Raw genomic sequence first — 22,882 nt, forward strand, 5'->3', positions numbered from 1 at the left:
GTACCCGTGCCCAAGAAGTCTTCTGTGTCCTGTCTCAATGACTATCGTCCTGTTGCACTTACACCCACCATCATGAAGTGCTTCGAGCGGCTTGTCATGAGACACATCAAGTCCCTGCTGCCCCCCTCACTGGACCCACTGCAATTTGCGTACCGTCCTAACCGCTCAACGGACGACGCCATCTCCACTGCACTCCATCTTGCCCTCACACACTTGGACAAGAAGGACACATACGTTCGAATGCTGTACATAGATTTCAGCTCAGCATTCAACACGATCATCCCCCAACAACTGATTGGGAAGCTGAGCCTGTTGGGCCTGAACACCTCCCTCTGCAACTGGATCCTGGACTTTCTGACCGGAAGGCCTCAGTCAGTACGGATCGGGAACTGCACCTCCAGCACCACCACACTGAGCACTGGTGCCCCACAAGGCTGTGTGCTCAGTCCCCTGCTGTTCACACTGCTGACTCACGACTGTGTAGCAACATACAGCTCAAATCACATCATTAAGTTCGCTGATGACACGACCGTGGTGGGTCTCATTAGCAAGAACGACGAGTCAGCGTACAGAGAGGAAGTGCAGGGGCTAACGGACTGGTGTAAAGACAACAACCTGTCTCTGAATGTTGACAAGACAAAGGAGATGGTTGTTGACTTTAGGAGGACACGAGGTGACCATTCTCCGCTGAGCATCAACGGCTCCTCTGTGGAGATCGTCGACAGCACCAAATTCCTGGGCGTCCACCTGGAGAAGGACCTCAGCTGGTCCCTCAACACCAGCTCCCTACACAAGAAAGCCCAACAGCGTCTCTTCTTTCTGAGAAGACTGAGAAAGGCCCAGCTCCCACCACCGATCCTGACCACCTTCTATAGAGGAACTATCGAGAGCATCCTGAGCGGCTGCATCACTGTCTGGTTTGGGAATTGTGCCATATCGGACCGCAAGACCCTACAGCGGATAGTGAGGACAGCAGAGAAGATCATCGGGGTCTCTCTCCCCTCTATTGAAGACATCTACACCACACGCTGCATCCGCAAAGCCAACAGCATTGTGGCTGATCGGACACACCCCTCTCACACACACTTCACCCTCCTGCCATCTGGAAAAAGGTACCGAAGCATTCGGGCACACACATCCAGACTGTGCAACAGCTTTTTTCCACAAGCCATCCGTCTTCTCAACAAAAAGGGACTGGACTGATAAACACACACACACGCACGCACACACACACACACACAAACATTATCACTTAGCTTAACTCAACTACCTCAAAACATTGAGATTGGACTGACTAATCAACACAAGCTTAAACACACTGACCTACACTACCAAACTATCGTACACACCAACCTGTAAATGCTTTCTTTTTTTGCACAATATCCATTACTGGTTTACTTTTTTGCACTAACTTCTTTACTTCCTAATTTTTTTGCTGCTAAACTAAGGAATGTTTACTGTTTCTCCACTACCTCAACTCATCACCACAACACCATATTATTATGTTACGTTTGTGTTTTTTGTCGCACTGTCACTTGTTGCTTTTGTTTGCACATTGCACGTGCACTTTGTTGTCTGCTGTCTGGTTAAAAAAGTCTTCCTTAGATAGTTAGTTAGTTTTTGTTGATTTATGCTGTAATTCATGTTAGGTAATTCATGTTAGGTAATTTATGTTAGGTCAATCTGTCTTGTCTCTGCTAGCCAGCTAACTAGGCCTCTTAGTTAGCTAGTTTAGTTTTTCTGTTAATTTATGTTGTAAATTTATGTTGCATGTAGCACCTTGGTCCTGGGGGAACGTTGTTTCGTTTCACTGTGTACTAACTGTATATGGTTGAAGTGACAATAAAGCCTACTTGAACTTGAACTTGAACTTGAGGTATTGGTGAACTTTGTTAATGAAAGGTCATTGGTTTCATCTACCTCTTTTTGAAAGACTTAAATTTACTAGATTTGAAACCCTTCTGCTTCAGTTGTTTCAGCGAAACAGTTGTTGGTAGTTTTTGTTCACTTAATGACTAAACATTTTCTTTACAGAAACATAATCAACTTTGAATAGTTTAAGGGGACCACAGTCATTATCCTTATGTGAGCATTGAAATCACAATAAGCTTAGCACCTAAACTCTTTATTTTAACCTTTTGTTTACACGCCCTGTATGATTTCCTCAAAACACTAATTGTCTGTTTCTCCATGTTGGTGTTTCCAGTATAGTAGGTAGCTGCAGTCTTGCATCAAAAAAATTGTTTATTTACATGTGGTAATGCTAATTGTTTATTAATGTCCTAATTGTGTGCTGTACCCTGCAGTGGGTTGGCACCCTGCCCAGGATTGTTTCCTGCCTTGTGCCCTGTGTTGGCTGGGATTGGCTCCAGCAGACCCCCGTGACCCTGTGTTCGGATTCAGCGGGTTGGAAAATCGATGGATGGATGTGTGCTGTACCTCTAAAAGCACGATCAATTAGTGGGTGCCTGACAATAACCTGTTCTATCTTCATCAGGATAAGCGTAATGAAAGTGATGATGTTAAATTTTCATAGAAGATTTTGAAATGTTTTTTGACATTGTATTTTTGTTACATCAAGTCAGGCCTTTTTAGTGTACAATACTAGCAGTAAGTTTTGTAATGTTAAAGTTTTCCACCTGTTTTCATTATTTAAACTTGCAATTTTAAAAACTGTGATATATTTTAATTAAAATAACTAATGTAACTATTGGACTAACTAATTTTAAGAATGTATAAATTAGTTACTGTAAAATTAGGCAAAAAGTACTGATTTTTCAGTTACTGTAAAATTAGACGAATAGTATTGATTTTCCTTGTTTAAAACATGTTAATTAATATTCAGATAATTAACATGTAAGCCATTTATGTTGTGTAGAAGTTTATAAATATTAAAAGGAAAAAAATTTGGAGTGTAGCTTATGTTTAAATGAGTATAAACAGTTACTTTCATTCAGCATATCTAAATATAATGCAGTTAAGCATATTTCTCATTGGTAAACATTAATGTTGTGAGATATATATTATATAAAGCAGATTATGTGGGCAAAAGGTGAATCTTCATTTCTATTTTGGTATTCATGTTCAAGAAATCATGGCTTGCCTTTGAAGCAGTATTAAATTACATTATCCCTTGGAGATATAGCATGCTTAAATGGAGAATTCCTCTTTGGTTCTTTTGTCTTTTTTGAGATACTGTATATTGTGATGGAAAGGAAATATTAAACAATAAATGCATTGCCATCATAAAGCATCTCTAGTTGTTTCAAAGCATTATAGCATAAAAACACTAAGCTAAAAGTAGGATGCTTTGCATCAGTGTGAAGAAGTATTATTAATACTGTTTTCAAAGTACTGATGTGTCTGTTTTTTTTGCCATGCACTGGCAATTAAATCTGGTGTGACAGGAAACAAAACTACAACCTTTTACGTGCTATTTATTTGGTTATCAATCCAAATAAAGCCTTACTATAAGGACACTTATCAAGACAATCTTGGATTATTCAAATAGCATATACAGGTACACAAACACAACCTGAATGCGAGTAGAAGGCATATTACACAGAATTTACTAGAATACAAGACAGTATTTATTTTTTGCTTTGTTTAACATTTTCCAGCCTCACTAAATGGCTTCAGAATTAAGAGATAAAAGTTTATACTCATCTCTCTCTTTTATGAGGAGCCAACCTCTGAAACCAGGTGTCAAAAGACAGACTTAATAAAGCACACACAGAGGCAGATACTACAGCAGTGTCTGACACTGACTAATTATCCTGACCTTAAGAAAGAGGCACATGGAACACTAAAAGTAATTGAGGTTTAATTTATTAATAATGGGTAATTAATTATTAATCAATAATTACAAAACAAAGAAAGCACAAGCCAAACTGAAATTAATTAAACACAAAGTCAACGAAACCTATAAATTAAAGTACTTTTAACCTAATAATTAACAAAATGAATACACTAAGCAGAATAAACTAGAAGATGCTTACTTGGAATTTGTAACCTGAGCAGAAAACTAGATGCAGAGAATCAAAACACCACAAGGAGATGCAGGATTGTACATCTAGGCCAATATTTATCTATTAAGAAAGGACATTTTGAAACAGCATATCAATATACAGGAGTTAAACTCCACATTCCCACAACAGAAAAAACTAAATATCCCAAGTTCTCAAAAATGCCCTGATGGATTTGATTAAAATTTGGTGATGTTATCAAAAAAGAAAATTATTCAACGCATGTGTTTTTATTTATCGTGAGGCTTTGTATTTGCCAATACAGTGGTGTGAAAAACTATTTGCCCCCTTCCTGATTTCTTATTCTTTTGCATGTTTGTCACACAAAATGTTTCTGATCATCAAACACATTTAACCATTAGTCAAATATAACACAAGTAAACACAAAATGCAGTTTTTAAATGATGGTTTTTATTATTTAGGGAGAAAAAAAATCCAAACCTACATGGCCCTGTGTGAAAAAGTAATTGCCCCCTTGTTAAAAAATAACCTAACTGTGGTGTATCACACCTGAGTTCAATTTCCGTAGCCACCCCCAGGCCTGATTACTGCCACACCTGTTTCAGTCAAGAAATCACTTAAATAGGAACTGCCTGACACAGAGAAGTAGACCAAAAGCACCTCAAAAGCTAGACATCATGCCATGATGTAAGGAAACTCAGGAACAAATGAGAACAGAAGTAATTGAGATCTATCAGTCTGGTAAAGGTTATAAAGCCATTTCTAAAGCTTTGGGACTCCAGCGAACCACAGTGAGAGCCATTATCCACAAATGGCAAAAACATGGAACAGTGGTGAACCTTCCCAGGAGTGGCCGGCCGACCAAAATTACCCCAAGAGCGCAGAGACGACTCATCCGAGAGGTCACAAAAGACCCCAGGACAACATCTAAAGAACTGCAGGCCTCACTTGCCTCAATTAAGGTCAGTGTTCACGACTCCACCATAAGAAAGAGACTGGGCAAAAACTGTCTGCATGGCAGATTTCCAAGACGCAAACCACTGTTAAGCAAAAAGAACATTAGGGCTCGTCTCAATTTTGCTAAGAAACATCTCAGTGATTGCCAAGACTTTTGGGAAAATACCTTGTGGACTGATGAGACAAAAGTTGAACTTTTTGGAAGGCAAATGTCCCGTTACATCTGGCGTAAAAGGAACACAGCATTTCAGAAAAAGAACATCATACCAACAGTAAAATATGGTGGTGGTAGTGTGATGGTCTGGGGTTGTTTTGCTGCTTCAGGACCTGGAAGGCTTGCTGTGATAGATGGAACCATGAATTCTACTGTCTACCAAAAAATCCTGAAGGAGAATGTCCGGCCATCTGTTCGTCAACTCAAGCTGAAGCGATCTTGGGTGCTGCAACAGGACAATGACCCAAAACACACCAGCAAATCCACCTCTGAATGGCTGAAGAAAAACAAAATGAAGACTTTGGAGTGGCCTAGTCAAAGTCCTGACCTGAATCCAATTGAGATGCTATGGCATGACCTTAAAAAGGCGGTTCATGCTAGAAAACCCTCAAATAAAGCTGAATTACAACAATTTTGCAAAGATGAGTGGGCCAAAATTCCTCCAGAGCGCTGTAACAGACTCATTGCAAGTTATCGCAAACGCTTGATTGCAGTTATTGCTGCTAAGGGTGGCCCAACCAGTTATTAGGTTCAGGGGGCAATTACTTTTTCACACAGGGCCATGTAGGTCTGGATTTTTTTTTCTCCCTAAATAATAAAAACCATCATTTAAAAACTGCATTTTGTGTTTACTTGTGTTATATTTGACTAATGGTTAAATGTGTTTGATGATCAGAAACATTTTGTGTGACAAACATGCAAAAGAATAAGAAATCAGGAAGGGGGCAAATAGTTTTTCACACCACTGTATGTATTAATGTTGTGCTACCTCACATGTTCCGTGCTGCGCTGACAGGGGCTTTATGCAAATGAATGATGCCACTGAAGTGCTTGACAGTGGGTGGATGGAAAACTGAAGAAGAGTTGGTGCCCTGGACAAGAAAAATCAGATGTAATCACGTTTGGTGTCTACAGTCAGTTATGAAATGGAAAGAGAAAGTTTGGTGAAGCTCAAGAAAGATATAAAGCTCAGTGGTTAGCAAGTACGCTATAAAGCTGTAGGGAGGCTGCTCAAGCCACTGTTGCTGTGAGTGTTGATGTCACTTCATTAGAAGCAAAAAGGCAGTAAGGGATTGTAACAGTGTACTAGAAGTAGAGGCGGAAGTGGCATCTTCAGATCCAAGACAAAGTGGATTATTTGTATCTTCAGACTTAAAAGGAGGATCCTCAATCATTTAAGAAGCCAACAAGTATAGTATTTGCAGTTATTTTCTTCCAGTTCAGTCACTAGAGAATACAACCCCACAAGTAAAAATATTCAGTTCATTCCATGGGTGGTCTAAATGTACAGCCTGTAGATGTCATTGCTGTTTGTAACAAGAAATGCAATTAAGGTTAGCAGTTTATTGTCTGTTTATGGCTATGCCAAAAAAAAAATTCAAGTTTGAACATACAACTATTGAAAAACATGAAAAGAAATCCTTAAGTAAATGATGTAAGTAAAAATCATGAACATCTAATAATAATAATAAAATGCAATCAAATTTTACATTATTCTGACTTATTACCTGTTTCAATTCAAAAGAATACACTTCTCCATGAAATTACGTTTTGCAGTGACGATCAACAAAAGTGCAAATCACAACACAACTGACTGACTAACTGACTGACTGAGGACTGAACACACACTGGATGACTATAAAGCAAGAAAATCAAAAAGAATGAAAAGTTCTGACATGGCTGTCACAGTCCCAGTGAGGCATTATGCAGGCGTATTGTTGTTGGTATAAAGGAGCTCCAGTAGCATTTCTTGACACACTTCTGCTGAATAATTTGTTGGCTGAAAGTCCTCAGTGTTGATGTGTCAAAGTGAGGATGTGCATAATGGCACTCAGTTTTTTTTTTTAATTCTTTCCTTTGCTACTAACTCCAGGGTGTCAATTGTGTGTTCTATAACTGAGCTTGCCCTTTTAATTAGCTTATTGAGTCGGTAGGCCTCTCTTTAAGTGATGATACCAGTCCAGCACATCATAGCATAGAAAATCACACTGGCCATCACAAAGTATTAGAAGATGTGAAGTATGTCACTTCCCACATTAAAGGAACACAGTCTCCTAAGGAAGAAGAACTACTCTGTCTCTTCTTATATAGTTCCTCCTGTGTTCTGAGACCAGTCCAATCTGTCATTAATGTGGACCCCCAAGTACCTGTAAGAATGGACCACCTCTACATCCACTCCTTGAATAGTGACCGAACATAGAAGCTCTTTGGTGTACAAAATTCAATAACCAATAATAAGATGCAGACAATTCTCTTTGCATAAAGAAACAAATATTTCCACCTGACTCCTCTACTTTGTCTCATCCCCTTTATCAATACACCCCATAAGTTTAGAAATATAAGAGAATTTCTGCAAGTGACATAACCTGGTGTTATATTTATAGTCTGAGCTGTACAGAGTGAAGAGAAAAGAAGGCAGGACTGTTTCTTGTGACGCTCCAGTGTTGCTCACGTCTGTATCAGAAGCTCAGTCCTTGTGTCTGACAAACTGCTGTCTGCCAGACAGATTGTCTATTATCCAGGACACCATAGACTCATCCACCTGCAATCCTTTGAGCTTACTCCTTAGCAGGGGTGGCTAGGTAGCATTGAAGGAACTGGAGAAATTGAAAAAACAAATCCTCACAGTGCTGCCAGCTTTGTCCCCGTGAGAATAAACCTTGTGGACTGATAAATAGTTGCATCCTGCACTCCAATCTTTCTCTAATAGGCAAACTGAAGGGGATCCAGGTAGCATACTCATGTAGTCCAGGACCAGTCTGTCAAAGCTCTTCATGATGTGAGACGTAACTGCCTCTGTTCTGTAGTCATTAAGTGAAGACACACCTGCCTTCTTTGGTACAGAAATAGTGCAGGTGTTCAGCAGTGGCTCTTTCTGAAGCCGTAGGGACAGACTGAACAGTTGACAGAGGACAAACTTGGTCAGGACAGCCCTTAAGAACTCGAGGACTGACTCCATCTGGTCCTGCAGCTTTTCCTGTGTGTAGTTTCCTTAGTTGTCTACTTAATTGGTCTTCTGTTATGGACAGTCCACACTGATGGTTAAAGGTGGGCTTGTCACTGGCCATTCCATTTGACGTGGCAGGAGTTGTTGACTTAGTAGTGATGGTGTGGGGAGACTGGTCTTTGGATGAAGAAGGTAATGAGATTGAAAATCTGATCAAAAATTGGTTCAGGGTGTTAGCTTTGTCCACATCCCCTTCTAACACCTGAGCCCTAGATTGCTTGAGTCCAGTAATTATGCCCAGTCCATTCCAGACATCCTTCATGTTATTCTGAGTTAGATTTTTTTATTTTTTTTATTTTAGTTTTATAAGCTTCCTTTCCTTCTCTCAGCTTTTTCTTTAGCACATGCTGTATGTCCTTTAGAACCTCTTTGTCACCGGATTTGAATGCCCTCTTTTTCTCCTTAGTAATATCCAGGGCTTGTTGTTTGGAAAACAACACATTGTCTTTATGGGAACTACCTTGTCGACACAGCAGTTAATATAGTCTATGATGCAGTGACAGAGACCTTCTATATTGCCCCCATGTGACTCACACATCGTTTCCCAGTCTGTCATTTGGAAGTAGTCATTCAGAGTCATTTTAGCCTCCAGTCTTCACTTCCTCACTCTCCTGGGGCCTCATGTATAACGCCGTGCGTAGAACTCACACTATAACATGGCGTAAGCACAAAAGCGGGATTGTGCGTACGCACAGAAAAATCCAGATGTAGGAATCTGTACGTACGCAAATTTTCACGTTCTTCCACTACATAAATCCCGATTTGCGTGAAAAGTAACGTACATGCATGCGCCTTCTGTCCCACCCCAACTCCTCCCAGAATTACGCCTCTTTGAATATGCAAATCAATATAAATAGCCTTTTGTGAAAAAACAATGGGAAAAGCACGGGGGGAAATATAAGAATTTCAGCGAATACCAAGTGGAGGCAAAGGAAAAATGTACTATTTGTTGGTTTAAACAGTGGTATAATCAACAAAAGGAAGTTGATCGAGTGACAGAGTGTCGGAGAAACTCGAAGGCTCAAGTTCACAAAGTCGCACAGTGCCCGAAATAAAAAAGAAATCACATATCAAAGTCGCAGTGAAAAGTTGAGTCGTAGCCCACCGTCTGAGTGTCATATGAAAGCTTATTAGGGTACAGACAAAAAAAATAGGCACACAGTGGGAAAAAAGCACGAAATGTCAACTTTAATCTCGAAATTTCCACTTTAATCACGTAGTTTATTTTGCCATTAAAGGATAACATCATAAACTTCATCTTAAAATCGTTTAATTTACTAGTTTCTCAAATCCCATTGTAACTAAAGTGGCACATTAAATGCTTTGTTCTGTATTTGATCTTCTATGTGGTCTACATGTGTGAATCACTACCTGCTTCTTAAACGGGCTTTCTCTTTCTCCGACAGGACACAGAATCCATTACATTCGTGATATTGCAGCTCTCTGAATAATTAAAATACTGAGATGTATACTTGATATCTTTTTCATGATGATAGGAATGAAAGCATGTTATTAAACATAGGAACACGGTGGCGCAGTGCTTGTTCATGTCTCACGCAAGAGGCTTGCGGCGCCATGCGCGACCTTTGATGAAATAATTTATTACAGAAGTACTGTCTCTTTCAAACGTACTAACCTCCAATTCCTGTCCTTACTTTTCTTTCTCCAAAAACCCAATCGCCACACAATCAGCTATATAGACGTGAAGCCATCTGTAAGCTTAAAACGGCGATTCTTCAAAACTTTTAAGGAACATTGAAATATCTTCGTAGTACATGTTTAATTATTATATCCGTCTATCCTTCCAGTGTCGCGTCAGCACCAGCAAGAATACAACGCAATGCAGGAACAATCCCTGAACTAGCTAGCGCTGCAGCACCGTGTCCTCACATGTTTAATTATTAACAATAAAGATTATTTAAATGAAGTTAAAGTTTTATCTGTATAATATAATCAACATATTTTGCTGCATTTCACCTTAAAAATGATATCATCATCATATGTAAATACGCACTTCATAAAGTGGCGCAGGTTGTGCAATATTATAACTGTAGTGCAAGTTTACAGTGAGGTAATTGTACTTATAAGTACAAACAGTTCTACAAGGAGCACTTGATGGACTGATTGAGTGCGTTTATAGTTCTTTGGATGAAACTTTTTCTAAACCGCGAAGTCCGTACAGGGAAGTCTCTGAAGCGTTTTGCCTTGGCTGAGGCAGCGTCTGCTTCATGCTGTGTACCGATAATTCTCTTTCCGATCAGCTGCTGCTGTGATTCCCCACTCAGATACAGTGATATAAATACTCCAAGTGGTGCAGTGAGAGTAATATGGGAAAAGATGATCTGCTGTGGCAACACCTAACGGGAGCAGCTGAAAGAAGAAGAAGATGCAGTGAGAGTTACAACGCTAAAGCAGTTATGGTATTTGGAATACTATGGCTATTTCCTGGACCATTATATTGCTGCAGGTTAATTACAATCAGATGCATTACACTAATAAACAATATGCAGTTAGTTTCAGTGTATTTATAAAGCCGCGTCAGGAATGTGGAGCTAAGAAAGAAAGGGTGACCACACAGGAACAGTAGCACTGCTTTGACGCTGGGTGCCGCCAGTCTGCAAAACCGAGTGGAGAAATTGCGTACGCCAAGGTATGAGTTACCGTGGAAATGTGTGTGGCTTTACGCCAAGTTTAGGTTTTATACATCGCGATTTGAGCGTGGAAACGTTCGTACGCAACATTTCTGTGCGTACGCACCGTTTATACATGAGGCCCCTGGTGGTAACAGCCAGCCAGTCAGTCAGTCAGTCAGTTATTCTCCAACCCGCTATATCCTAACACAGGGTCACAGGGGTCTGCTGGAGCCAATCCCAGCCAACACAGGGCTCAAGGCAGGAACAAATCCCGGGCAGGGCGCCAACACGAACCACACACTAGTGACAATTTAGGATTGCCAGTGCACCTAACCTGCATGTCTTTGGACTGTGGGAGCACCCGGAGGAAACCCACGCAAACACAGGGAGAACCGCCCTGGTAACAGCTTGCTGTCTAATAACATGCTTGTAGCTGGCATTAAGGATATACTCACACAGAAATTTGTTCCATGCCTGAGAATGTTTGTATGCATGTAACCCACCAGAGTCTAGTTCGTTTTACTAGCGTGATTGCTCTGCGTCGGGCCAACCATACTGTGCCCTGGCCACTTGGAAGAGGTAGGCCTGGGCACAGTTAAGTAGGATTTGGGAACAGTGTGATCACTAAACTTGCCCTAGCATCGAACACAGACGTGACATCAATGATGCAACGTCATTTCATTTGATACCATTCGAGTTAAAACAGGTTTTTATTCTCACCTTACAGATGAACGAGAATTGTAATTGGCAAGAAAAGCTGCAAATTCTTCTCTTAACATCATTTGCCTTTGTAAAAATCTTCTTGTACATGCAGCATGATTAACAGGAAAATTCTGAGCTGCACATTTTATAAATCTGTAAGAGGGTACAGCGCTATCCTGCCCTACACTACTCCAACAAAAAACACAAAATTAGTAAAATCATTTTGACATGCATGCTGTCACTCCGTTTTCAAATCTTGTTTTGGCTTTACACAAAGTCACATCAGGTCAAGTATGTCCATCATGCACACTAGCACTTAGTGCAGCAACAAAGTTCATCCACCCTTATCTATACATGGCCAATTTCTCTACGGCTCCCCAGGTCATGTTCATGCTCTGCAGATCTTTTTCTACTGTACGCCTCCATGTTTTTTTTGCTCACCCACTTCTTCTTCTGCTGCCTTCTAGAGTCCAGTGTAGAGCAGTTTTGGTGATGTAATCTGCATCCCACCTCAACACGTAGCCATCCACCTCCATCACCTTGTCATTAGAATGGTGTTCATGTCAACTTGGTGCCACTGGGCAAGGAGGTCTTGGTTGGAAATTTTCTGTGGCCAAAACATGCATCATATCCTTCTGAAGCATGTTGTGTGAAAGGATGACAGTTTGGCAATGTCGCTTCCCACTATTCTCAAACACCTGGATCCATACAGTAGTACTGACAAGACACAACTTTGGTAGAGGCGCAGTTTGGTATAAATACTATAGTGAGATGATCTCCATACACAGTTCATAGTTCTGAAGGTGTTTCTTTCCCTTACTGAGCCTGCTCTGGATATCACTTTTGGCACCTCCATCTATTCTGACTGCACTGCCAAGATAGGTGAACTTGACCATGATTGGTAAGCCCTGCCCATTAATCTTCACAGGCACTGGATTCTCTATGTTTAGGAACATTGTCTCTGTCTTTTTCCGGCAAACCTTCAGCCCTACCGTATTAGTAAAAGTGCTCAGGCGGTCTGTCTTCTCCTGCATGTGGCAGTGTGTGTATGTGACAGCATTGTACAATCATCTGCAAAGTCTAGATCTTCAAGTGTTGTGAAGGGCATCCACCTAATGCCTTTCGGTGTGTCACTGGTAATACAGTCAATGGTAAGATTGAACAGAGTAGCAGACATTGTGCATCCTTGCCGCACACCAGTTTTCACTTCAAAATGCAAGTCATTACAGCCCACACTAAAGTAGAAGTTGACACAGAAACTATTAATAAGCTTCACCAAATGTTGCAGAATTCCATAAGCTCTCAAGGTATGCTAAAGACTGTCTCTGTGAACGCTGTCAAAGGCTTTTTCAAAATCAACAAAAGTGATGTACAGTTATCTCTGTACACTGCTCAATGATGTTGTGTAAAGCAAAGATCTGGTCAGTACAGCTTCTAAAATTCCGAAAACCTGCTTGCTCTTTCCTCAGTGACTTATCTGCTGCTTCTGATATTCATTTGATGATATCTTAGCTAGAATCTTACTGGGGATGGAAAGGAGTGTAACCAGTTATTACAATCACTAAGTGATCCTTTTTTTGGAATTTTGATCATAATTCCCTTATTCTGTTCTCTGGGACCTGAGCTTCCTCCCAGATAATTCTAAACAGAGGATAGAAGATAGTGGCTGCTTTGAAAAGTTCAGCGTTTAAGCTAGCATTTCCTGGGGTTTTTCTATTCTTTAGTGATTTCACTGCTGCTATTATTTCTTATTTTCCTGGTGGTTTCATGTCAATATCAAGGTCTTCTGTTTCTAAGGTTTTCATATCTTTTTCTGGTGCAGGTCTGTTTAATCTTAATACTTCTTCTTCTTTCGGCTGCTCCTGTTAGGGGTTGCCACAGCAGATCAACTTTTTCCATATCTTCCTGCCCTCTGCATCTTGTTCTGTTAAAAACACCACTGCCATCTCTCCTAAACACTTCCATGATTCCACAGGTATGTCGACTGGACCAACGACCCTTTCATTCTTCATCCTCTTCATAGCTGTCCTTACTTCCTCCTTGCTAATCCGTTGCACTTCCACATCATCCAACCTTCTCTCTCTCTCATTCTCTCCATTCATCAGCATCTCAAAGTACTCTAACCCTAACACTCTCTGTCTTGCTAATAGGTACAGGTCCTTTACTCCCTCCTTAGTCTCCAGCCTCACATGCAACTCATTATATGCCTTTTCTTTAGCCTTCAACACTTCTCTCTTTAACTTATGGCTTATCTCCTTGTACTCTTGTCTTCTTTCTGCATCTTTCTGTCTATCCCACTTCTTCTTCACCATCCTCTTCCTCTGTGTATTCTCTTGTACTTCCCCATTCCACCACCAGGTTTCCTTTTCCTCCTTCCTCTGTCCAGATGTCACACTAAGCACCCTTCTTGCTGTCACCCTTGCTACTTCTGCTGTAGTTGCCCAGCTGTCTGGTAACTCTTCACTGCCACCCAGTGCCTGTCTTACCTCCTCCCTAAACTCAACCTTGCCGTCTTCCTTTTTCAACTTCCACCATTTGATCCCTGGCTCTGCTCTCACTCTGATCCTATGCTGCCTAACTACACTTTCTACTGCCAACACTTTGCAGTCTTCAATCTCCTTCAGATTGACTCTTCTGAATAGGATATAATCTACCTGTGTGCATCTTCCTCCACTCTTTTATGTCACCCTATGTTCCTGCCTGTTTTTAAAATACGTATTTACCACAGCCATGTCCTTCCTTCTAGCAAAATCCACTATCATCTGACCTTCTTCATTCCTCTCCTTGACACCATACCTACTCATCACCTCCTCATCTCCTGTGTTCCCTTCACCAACATGTCCATTTAAATCCGCTCCAATCACCACTTTCTGTCCCTTGGGTACACTCCATCACTTCATCCATCTCACTCCAGAAATCTTCTTTCTCATTCATGACACACCCAACTTGCGGGGCATATGCACTAATGACATTTATCATCACACCTCCAATTTCCAGCTTCATAATCATTACTTTGTCTGACACTATTTTCACCTCCAAAATACTCTTGACATACTGTTCCTTCAGAATAACCCCTACCCCATTTCTCCTCCCATCCGCACAATGATAGAACAATTTGAATCCACCACCGATACACCTGGCCTTACTTCACTTCCGTTTAGTCTCTTGCACACACAATATATCAACTTTACTTCTCTCTATCATATCGGCTAACTCTCTCTCCTTACAAGTCATACTGCCAAAATTCAAAGTACCTACCCTCAGTTCCACTCTGTTTACCTTCTTCCTGTCCTCCTGCCTCTGGACACGTCTCCCACCTCGTCTTCTCCTTCTTCGGCCAACCGTAGCCCAATTTCCTCCAGCACCCTGTTGTCTAAAAGTAGTAGTGGTGGAGGTCTATTTAATACTTCTTTAAAATGTTCCATCCGTCAGGTTTCCTGTTCCTCTTCTGCTATTAGAAGGCTTCCTTGTTTGTCTTTAACAGGCACTATCACAGTTGTTCTACTCCTGCCGCAAATACCTTTTGTGATCTTGTAGACATTTCCTTGTTCTCCCGTACTAGCTGCCTCTTCACCTTGTGCTGCAAGACCATTTATGAAAGATCGTTTGTATGCCATCACCATTCTCTTCCCAATTCTATGGGCTTCTCTATATTGCTGTCCTAGCCTTCCTTGAGTCTAGCTTACTTGGTGTCATTCAGCTTCTTTTAAGTCTATATCATCTGTCAATGGCTCACCATGTCCCTTCTGATATCCATTCCTTTCTTCTGCTTTTCTGTCTTCCTAAACATTCCTCATTGCACTTAGTGTTGTGGGATACTGGGGGCATATAGCTTCCCAAACCCGGACACAGACAGGCACAGAGATACAAGTCCAAGTTAACACATTTTTATTTCTTGTTGGTCAGCGCTTTTCTCTCGCTTCCTACTACGGAGCACAGTACAGAAGCACAAGCAGCAATGCTCAGTCCCTTCCATCTTCTTCTTCTTCTTCCTTCTGTCTTTCTCATCCGCCTCCACTCCTGTCCCAGGAAGGTTTGTCCTCCACCTCCCAACCCTGGCTCCCAGAATGGAGTGAAGCAGTTCTTTTTATTCAGCACCCGTGAGTGCTCCAGGTGGTTCATCAGGATTACCTGGAATCACTACTAGGTGTGGTGGAAATCGAGTGAATGGCTTTGCAGCTTCCCCTGGTGGCCCTCACGGAACCCAACAGGGCTGGACCAAACTCCAAGTCCCAGCATGCCTTGCAGAAATCCATGGTGCCACAGCCACCCATTTGGGCTGCCTTCTAGTGTCCCAGGTTAGGTAGTGCCTCGCAGATGCTCTCACCCCTGGTCCTTCCATCCAGGTGGCATCCCGGCCGTGTACAGCGAGGCAACACTCTTCCACTTCTGATTAATGCTTTCTTCATTATTCTCACTTTGTAATGCCTGGTATCTGTTTTTGATTTGAATAACAAAAGCTTTCTTGGTTTCACTGTTCTTCAGCAGGTCCACATTGAAATGTTTCTGTGAGTTGGTCTTCCACCCTGTGCTCCTTAATTTCAGTCTCACAGTGGCTGTTACTAGATGGTGATCACTTCCAACCTCTGCTCCTCTCCTCACTTTTACATCAAGCAGCGATCACCTCCATGTGTCACTGATCAGCAAGTGGTCGATCTGGTTCTTGTCTCTGAGAGTGGGCGGGTACCATGTGAGCTTGTGTATATCCCAGTGTGGAAACATGGTGCTCCCAATAACTAAGTTGTTCAAGGTACAGAATTCAATGAGCCCTTGTCCATTCTTATTCCTGACTCCGCATCTGTGGCTCCCCATAACTCTCCCATTATGTGGGTTATCCATACCCACTTTTTCATTCATGTCTCCTATGTTAATGATAACATCATGATGTGTTGTCTTCTCTATTTCTGCTTGAAGCTGGTTATAAAATGTGTTTTTTTCCTGTTCCTCATTTTTGCTGGTTGGTGCATAACATTGTATGCTGGAAATGCTGACCTGTTTCCCTTTCAGCCTTGCTACTGTTGACTGCTCTCCAACTTATCAGTGTTTTCTTTACCCACTTCCTAAGGATGATAGCTACTCCTTCATGATTTTTATTATCATCTATCCCTGAGTAGAGGACTGTATCTCCTGATGTTGTCTTCACCCTGCCTAATCTAGTCCCTGTATGCCAGTTGTAACTTTGCATCTCTACTGTAAATTGTGCTTGCTTACCTGGTTTGAACATAGTGTGTACATTCCAGAAGCCTAACCTTATTTTGGTTTTAGCTGTGTTTAGGGCTTCCCTTTTCATGCTAGTAGCTTCTTTGCAACCTTCCCCACTTGCAGTCATATGAGCCCCTGCAGAGGACTCAGGAAGGCCATTGCACATGGGTGTAAAGCAGGCATGTCAAACACGCGGCCCCCGGGCCGCATGCGGCCCACAACAGAAATCTGTGCGGCCCGCATGACAGATCCTAGTTAACACTGAACTTGTACAAAATGATTACTATCGTTTGTGATTGAATCATTCTGCATCTTCGGTGTTACTTATTGACTTTTCTTACTTCTGCCTTCTGACAAAAGCACGTTTTCCCATGGCATTACGGTACCAGAAACGTCATCTGCTAGTATAGCCACGAGCCTTGACAAGTTAATGAGCTGCAGCGTCACAACTGAAGTGCTAGGCTGCAGCAGGGGTGGCCTTAGGCATGTGCATACTGTGCACCTGCACAGTGCCGCCAAATCCCAGGGGCCGCCACGCCAATATATATTGAATATAAAACAGAAAGAGAAAATAACGACACAGCTGACGGCAATGTGGCCGAAAAACATTCTGTTTCTTGTTAATTAGTACGCTGTATTTACAAATGTCGCTAGAGTCGGAGCAGTAAGCTATATGTAGTATTATAATGTTTTGCTGTAATGAGAATATCATGGGCCGCCACTTGGCTTTCAAGTTACGGACACGAGTATATAGAAGCGTGTCATGAGCATGAGGCGGCTATGCAGTGTCCGCAACGGATGTGGCCATCCGCCGTGCATAAGATACTGTATTGACATTGCCAGGAAAAGGGGCCACGGATTCTTTCTCTGCCCAGGGCCGCCACGAGCCTAGAGCCTCCCCTGCTAAGGCTACACTACTGACTGGGTTGCTGAGACTGGCCACTGGGCAGAACTGACCATCACGAGTAGTAATAACCTGCATATTTTCACGTTTTTTTGCTCTAGTTTCATGTAATTTTGTGCTAGTATTGTAACGAACAGTTAGTGCAGACTACAGCTGAAGATCTGAAGTGGACGCGAGAAGTTGGTGAGTTATTAACATTTTTGTGATTTTGAGTTTGTAAAATTATTGTAGGTCAGGTGGCTTTTTGCATATCGGCTTATTTTACAATATAAACTTTGAAGTAAACTTAGTAAAGTAAAATTTGATTTTTGGAGGATTTGTTTTCCAACTTGACTTACTGAGCAATGAATTCAGTGAGCGTTTTCATGATTTCTGTTCACACAAACAGGGCATTGCGCTGTTCTCTTACAACGTTGAGAATGCGCCTGAGAATATCCAAATGGAATTGATTGAAGTGCAGTCAGATTCTATTCTGAAGGCAATATACAACGAAGTTGGTGTGCCAGGCTTGTATGCTTACCTGCCACCCTTGTATGTGCAGATTGCTTGCGGTACGAAGCGACGCGATGTGAGCAGAGTTCTGGTGCTCCCATCGTTCCCTTGCTTTTGTGTGTGATGCGCTAGAAAAATAAACAAAATTATGTCTCTGGAAATAATTAATGTTGATGGAGTACAAATGCCTCACCGTGTAGTAAATATCAGGGGAGATGGTGCTTGCTTATTCTCATCTATAGCTTATTTAGTGCATGAAACTTCGTCTTTAGCGGTACAGATTCAGGCTGACATTGTACGACATGTTTTAAGTAATTGGTCAAGGTTTCAGCCAATTACAATGATGCCGTCAGGAATCTCTTATACAAATGAGCTTCAGTATCTCACTGAAATGTCAAAGTCTCAAACTTATGGTACCATTTCTGAGCTAATGGCTGCGGGAGAGTTGTTCCCCTATGAGTTTCAAGTATATTATTATGGAGTCCTACACTCCAAGTTTGGACAGGCACTCGAGGGGATAAAAAAACTTAGGTTTTCGGGAGATGTTATGAATGGGCACTTTGATGTTCTCATTCCCTACACTTACATGCCTGATGTACACATGGAGCGCACACAAATTGAGGATAAAAGTCGGTCGCCTTTAAAGGAGGGTGAGCCTAGTAATATAATAAGGACCTAGCTAAGAGGTTAAGACTCTAATTCTACACTGTTGTATGGAGACTGCATGGAAATAAATTGCTTTTCTTTAAACTTTAAGTGTTACATTTTTTAAAGTTTTCAGTATTGGAAAGAAAGCTAAAGTAACTTTGTATAACAGTATAATAGTATTTGTTACAGTATGGCCCGCTGACGCACGCATGGCAGTCAAAGCGGCCCACCAATGGTAGTGAGTTTGACATGCCTGGTGTAAAGGAACTCTTTGTTGCTGTTTCTGTAACATAATTGTTTTTTACAAGTCTGGGTTGTTGGCCCATGCTTAACCCCCTATAACCAGGAGGACCAGTGGATTGCACTTTGTCTGACCCCTACCCTTAGACCTGTCTGGCTTGGATGGCCCTTTTAGGAGCACATACATAGCTCTCACCAGCACAGCTCTTTATGTGTTCGAGGCACTTGAGCTCCCCAGCCAAAGCAAGGTGGCGATTCAGATAGGAGACAAACTCACATGGTGATGACAAAAGTGTCCCCAGGCACATAATGTTAAAGCACAGTGTGAGTGTAGGCCAGCGAGGGAGTAAGTTGAGGACAATCGTGCATGGGCACAATATGGAACAAATGTGCCTATAGTGAGTACACGCTAAAATGAATCATGTTGTGGTCAGATTTTCCTAATGGAGCCAGTAGATTGCACTTAAAGGCATGAGTGGTGCCCAAGCATGATAGGGTCATTGATTTGATGAATTATAAAAAAAAGAGGTGCAGTGAAATCAACTATATTATATCAAAAGTAGCTATTAACCACCAGAGTCAGCTTGTGTCATGATTGCTTTTGGCAATGTCTAGATTAATATCTAAACATTTTTTTTATTTTTTATTTTTTTAAAATTATTACTCTTTAGTATTATTTTTGCAACATCACTTTAAACCCATTTTTTTCTGTAAGCTCTGCTTATTCGTATGGATGCAGCTTTGTTGGTAATGGCACCTGGTTGCTAGGTCACATTATAGGCAGGTTTAAGAATATTCTGGTGTGGTACACAAGGTGCCATGGATTCTTGTGAGAACCAAAACAACAAATGAAGTTTGTTCATCATGGTCAAAAGAAAAGCAACAGTCAGAATACCAGAGAAGCCAAAACAAGAACAAGTAACCAGAATCAAAGACAAAGATAAAACTCTGAATCAGACATGAACAGAACATAAAATCCTAATGCTAGGGACTACTTGGAAATAAAGCTATCTGTTGTGATGAAGATCAAAGGTTTTTGTATCCACATTAAAATAACAGCATAGTACAGTGACTGTCCTATTTATAGCATAACTTCTGTGATGTTGTGGCTGCAAAAGTCAATGTAACAAGTCCTTCAAAACAGCATCACATAAATAAAGAATTCTAAACTGAACTGAAAATTTAAAAATCAGTTTTAAATTTCAAGGCAAAACACGAAAATTACATCAGAAATGTAATATTTGTGCCTAAAAAACCAAAATGAACAAAAATATACATAGAAATAACTGTTAATACTACACATTGCTCTGTTTTTGACAATGAATTTTGAACTTTTTGTCAACTTAGACAAATAAGTTTCATTGTTTTTGATAGTCAGCCCATGCTGTATCCCGACTATCTTCACAGAAATTTCATTTCTCATTTTCTGATAATAAAACCAATTATTTGTCCCTTTCTGCACATAATCATCTTATCTTTGTAGCAATGGGGAAAACAAAAAGATGATTCGTGATTCTTATTACATCAATTTCTATATGGTCCTTTTCTTAAACCTCATCAGATTTCTTCTAAGACTTCAAGTAAAAACAAAAAAGCTTATGTTCTTTAACAAAAATGTAAGATTAATTACCAGCATACTGTATAGCTATGCCAAGATTATTTTTTTTTACGTTTTTTTTCCAAGGAGGTATTTTATGTTTCAAAATGTAGATTACAGTTAGAGGGCATACCATGGAAAATGACATTTTAACTAGGTTGGTGGACACTACATAAAATGCAGGTAGAACACCACATCCTGAATATAGTTTTACTGTAATAACTGTGGGAACATGTAGCACAGCATGGAAGCAAAGAGTAAAAAGGTGTGTGTAAGAAAAAATCAAGCAAATAAACTGGAAAGGGTTTTTTTTTAGCTATTAGAGTAAAGTCCCAATGTATTCTGTAGGGATTCAAGGTCTTCTCATAGATCTGAGTTTGCTAGGTCATCAAGGAAGAGATTGTGTTCAGTAGCTTGTAGAATGAATAATTAAATAGTGAAACTGCACACTGCTTGGACACAAGGATGACATACTGTCTATCACAGCAAACACACATAGAGTTAACCCTGGAATCTCAGTTTGTGAAAGGTCACATTTTCTCAGTTCTCTCCAACAGATATTACTTTATGAGTAGACACCTAACAAAGTCTTTAAGAATAAAACTAATTATTTAATTAAATATATGGCTTTTGATCGTTAGTAGCAATATGACCAACGTGAGAATAGCCATGAAAGTCTAATAATGGCAAGAAATTGCAAATGCAGAAATTTCAGAGCTAAGGGGGTTAGGATGGTGTACAGATAAGACTGTAACAATCAACAATGAATAGGATGTTATCAGTTTAATAGCAGGGAATTCAAAGTATGTACCGTCATCAGTTGTAATGCATTTAAACATAAAGTGTCACTACAACCTGTTAAGATGATAAAGTTTAAGGGTGTTTTCCATGTCTCACTAATACACATAAAGTAAACATTGTTATCCTCATTAAATTCACTGAGTGTCAATATGTTATATTTGAATGAATAAATACTAAAAAGTGCAGTCATAGTAGTTTTATCTGAGCAATTAGAAACATTTTTGAGCTTTACATTAATGGAGGTTAGTTTAACATGACTTTTATTTTAGATGGTATTGATCCAGTAAGAGTGCAAGTGCATTGTCAATGACCCACACAGAAAGTTTAAAGAAAGGATCACTAGAAAAATAATGCTAAGGAAAGCAGAACCTTCCACATTTGTTGGTCTCATGGAATAATGTATGTGAATATGCAAAGGATGATATTGTGTATTACCTCCTACTTTCCTCCTACTACCTAGTTATTAATTGAAATATGTTCTCTGTTTTGTTACAGTCATCCTTAACAAACAGTGATATCATTTTTCTGAAGTTACATGCCCCATGGGAAGTCCTTTGCAGATATGCAGAATTAATGAACATACGAATGCCTTTCAGGTAGGTGTAAGTCTTGTCTCTTTCATTACCTTTAGAGGAGGACATTTTAGTATTTTTCGATTTCCATTTATTTCTGATTTGTATACAATAACATATGCTGAACAGTGTATATAAACAAATATGAAATATATATAAAATTCACATCACATATTTCAGATTTCACAAAAAGTATCGGTATTCAAAATTCACTACAGTAATTCCATATTTGACTTTTTTCTGTGCAGCAAGGCTATTCCACTTTCCTATCTCTTTGTATCTCTTATACTCTTCTCCTGCACACACTTTCTGTCTTCTCTGCTTTTTCTAACCTTACTTTGTCCTAACAAGCCCAATGTTCATATGGCTAGAAAGGGCTTTTAGCCTAAGTCGAGATCTCATTCCTGGAGAAGCTCAGAGATTACCCCAAATATAAGCCAAACAAATAATTGTCTCCAAATGTCCATCCATTGTAGTGGGGGATAGTGTCATCATTTGGAGTCCTTTGACACTGGCTATGTCATAACTGCCAGGACACAATCCATCAAGACATCGTACAGCCCTTCCTTTCCTGTACTATGCTAAAACACTTGTAGTGGTGAGCTTTACTGGGCCTTGTGATTTACATATATACAGTGGAACCTCGGGTCACGACCGTAATTCGTTCCAAAACTCTGGTCGCAACCCGATTTGGTCGTGACCCGAAGTAATTTCCCCCATAGGATTGTATGTAAATACAATTAATCCATTCTGGACCGTATGAGCTGTATGTAAATATATATTTTTTTAAAGATTTTTAAGCACAAACATAGTTAATTATACCATAGAATGCACAGTGTAATAGTAAACTAAATGTTTACTTATTTCTTCTGTAGTGTTTACTTCTTCTGCTTGGGCTCTCTCTCTCGCTCGCTCGCTCACGCTCTC

The 22,882-nt window shown here is 40.5% G+C and overlaps 2 protein-coding genes across 5 annotated transcripts in view; one reads left to right on the top strand and one right to left on the bottom strand.

Moving 5' to 3' along the window:
- LOC127528026 (craniofacial development protein 2-like) overlaps window positions 1–22,882 on the bottom strand; it is a 1,148,403-nt gene that overhangs the window by 1,018,193 nt on the left and 107,328 nt on the right. The window lies entirely within an intron of this gene.
- The window catches only part of LOC114662745 (anoctamin-4), a 391,274-nt gene that overhangs the window by 158,924 nt on the left and 209,468 nt on the right, over window positions 1–22,882 (top strand). For 2 of the 3 annotated variants that reach the window (XM_028816398.2, XM_051928521.1), the window contains exon 5: window positions 21,879–21,979. In XM_028816398.2, coding sequence (XP_028672231.1) covers window positions 21,879–21,979 — 101 coding nt within the window. Of the gene's footprint in view, window positions 1–21,878; window positions 21,980–22,882 lie in introns of those variants that run through there. The other variant, XM_051928523.1, reaches the window with a different exon arrangement.

The sequence above is a fragment of the Erpetoichthys calabaricus genome, chromosome 1, assembly GCF_900747795.2.
Source record: "Erpetoichthys calabaricus chromosome 1, fErpCal1.3, whole genome shotgun sequence".
In the NCBI taxonomy this organism is placed as follows: domain Eukaryota; kingdom Metazoa; phylum Chordata; class Cladistia; order Polypteriformes; family Polypteridae; genus Erpetoichthys; species Erpetoichthys calabaricus.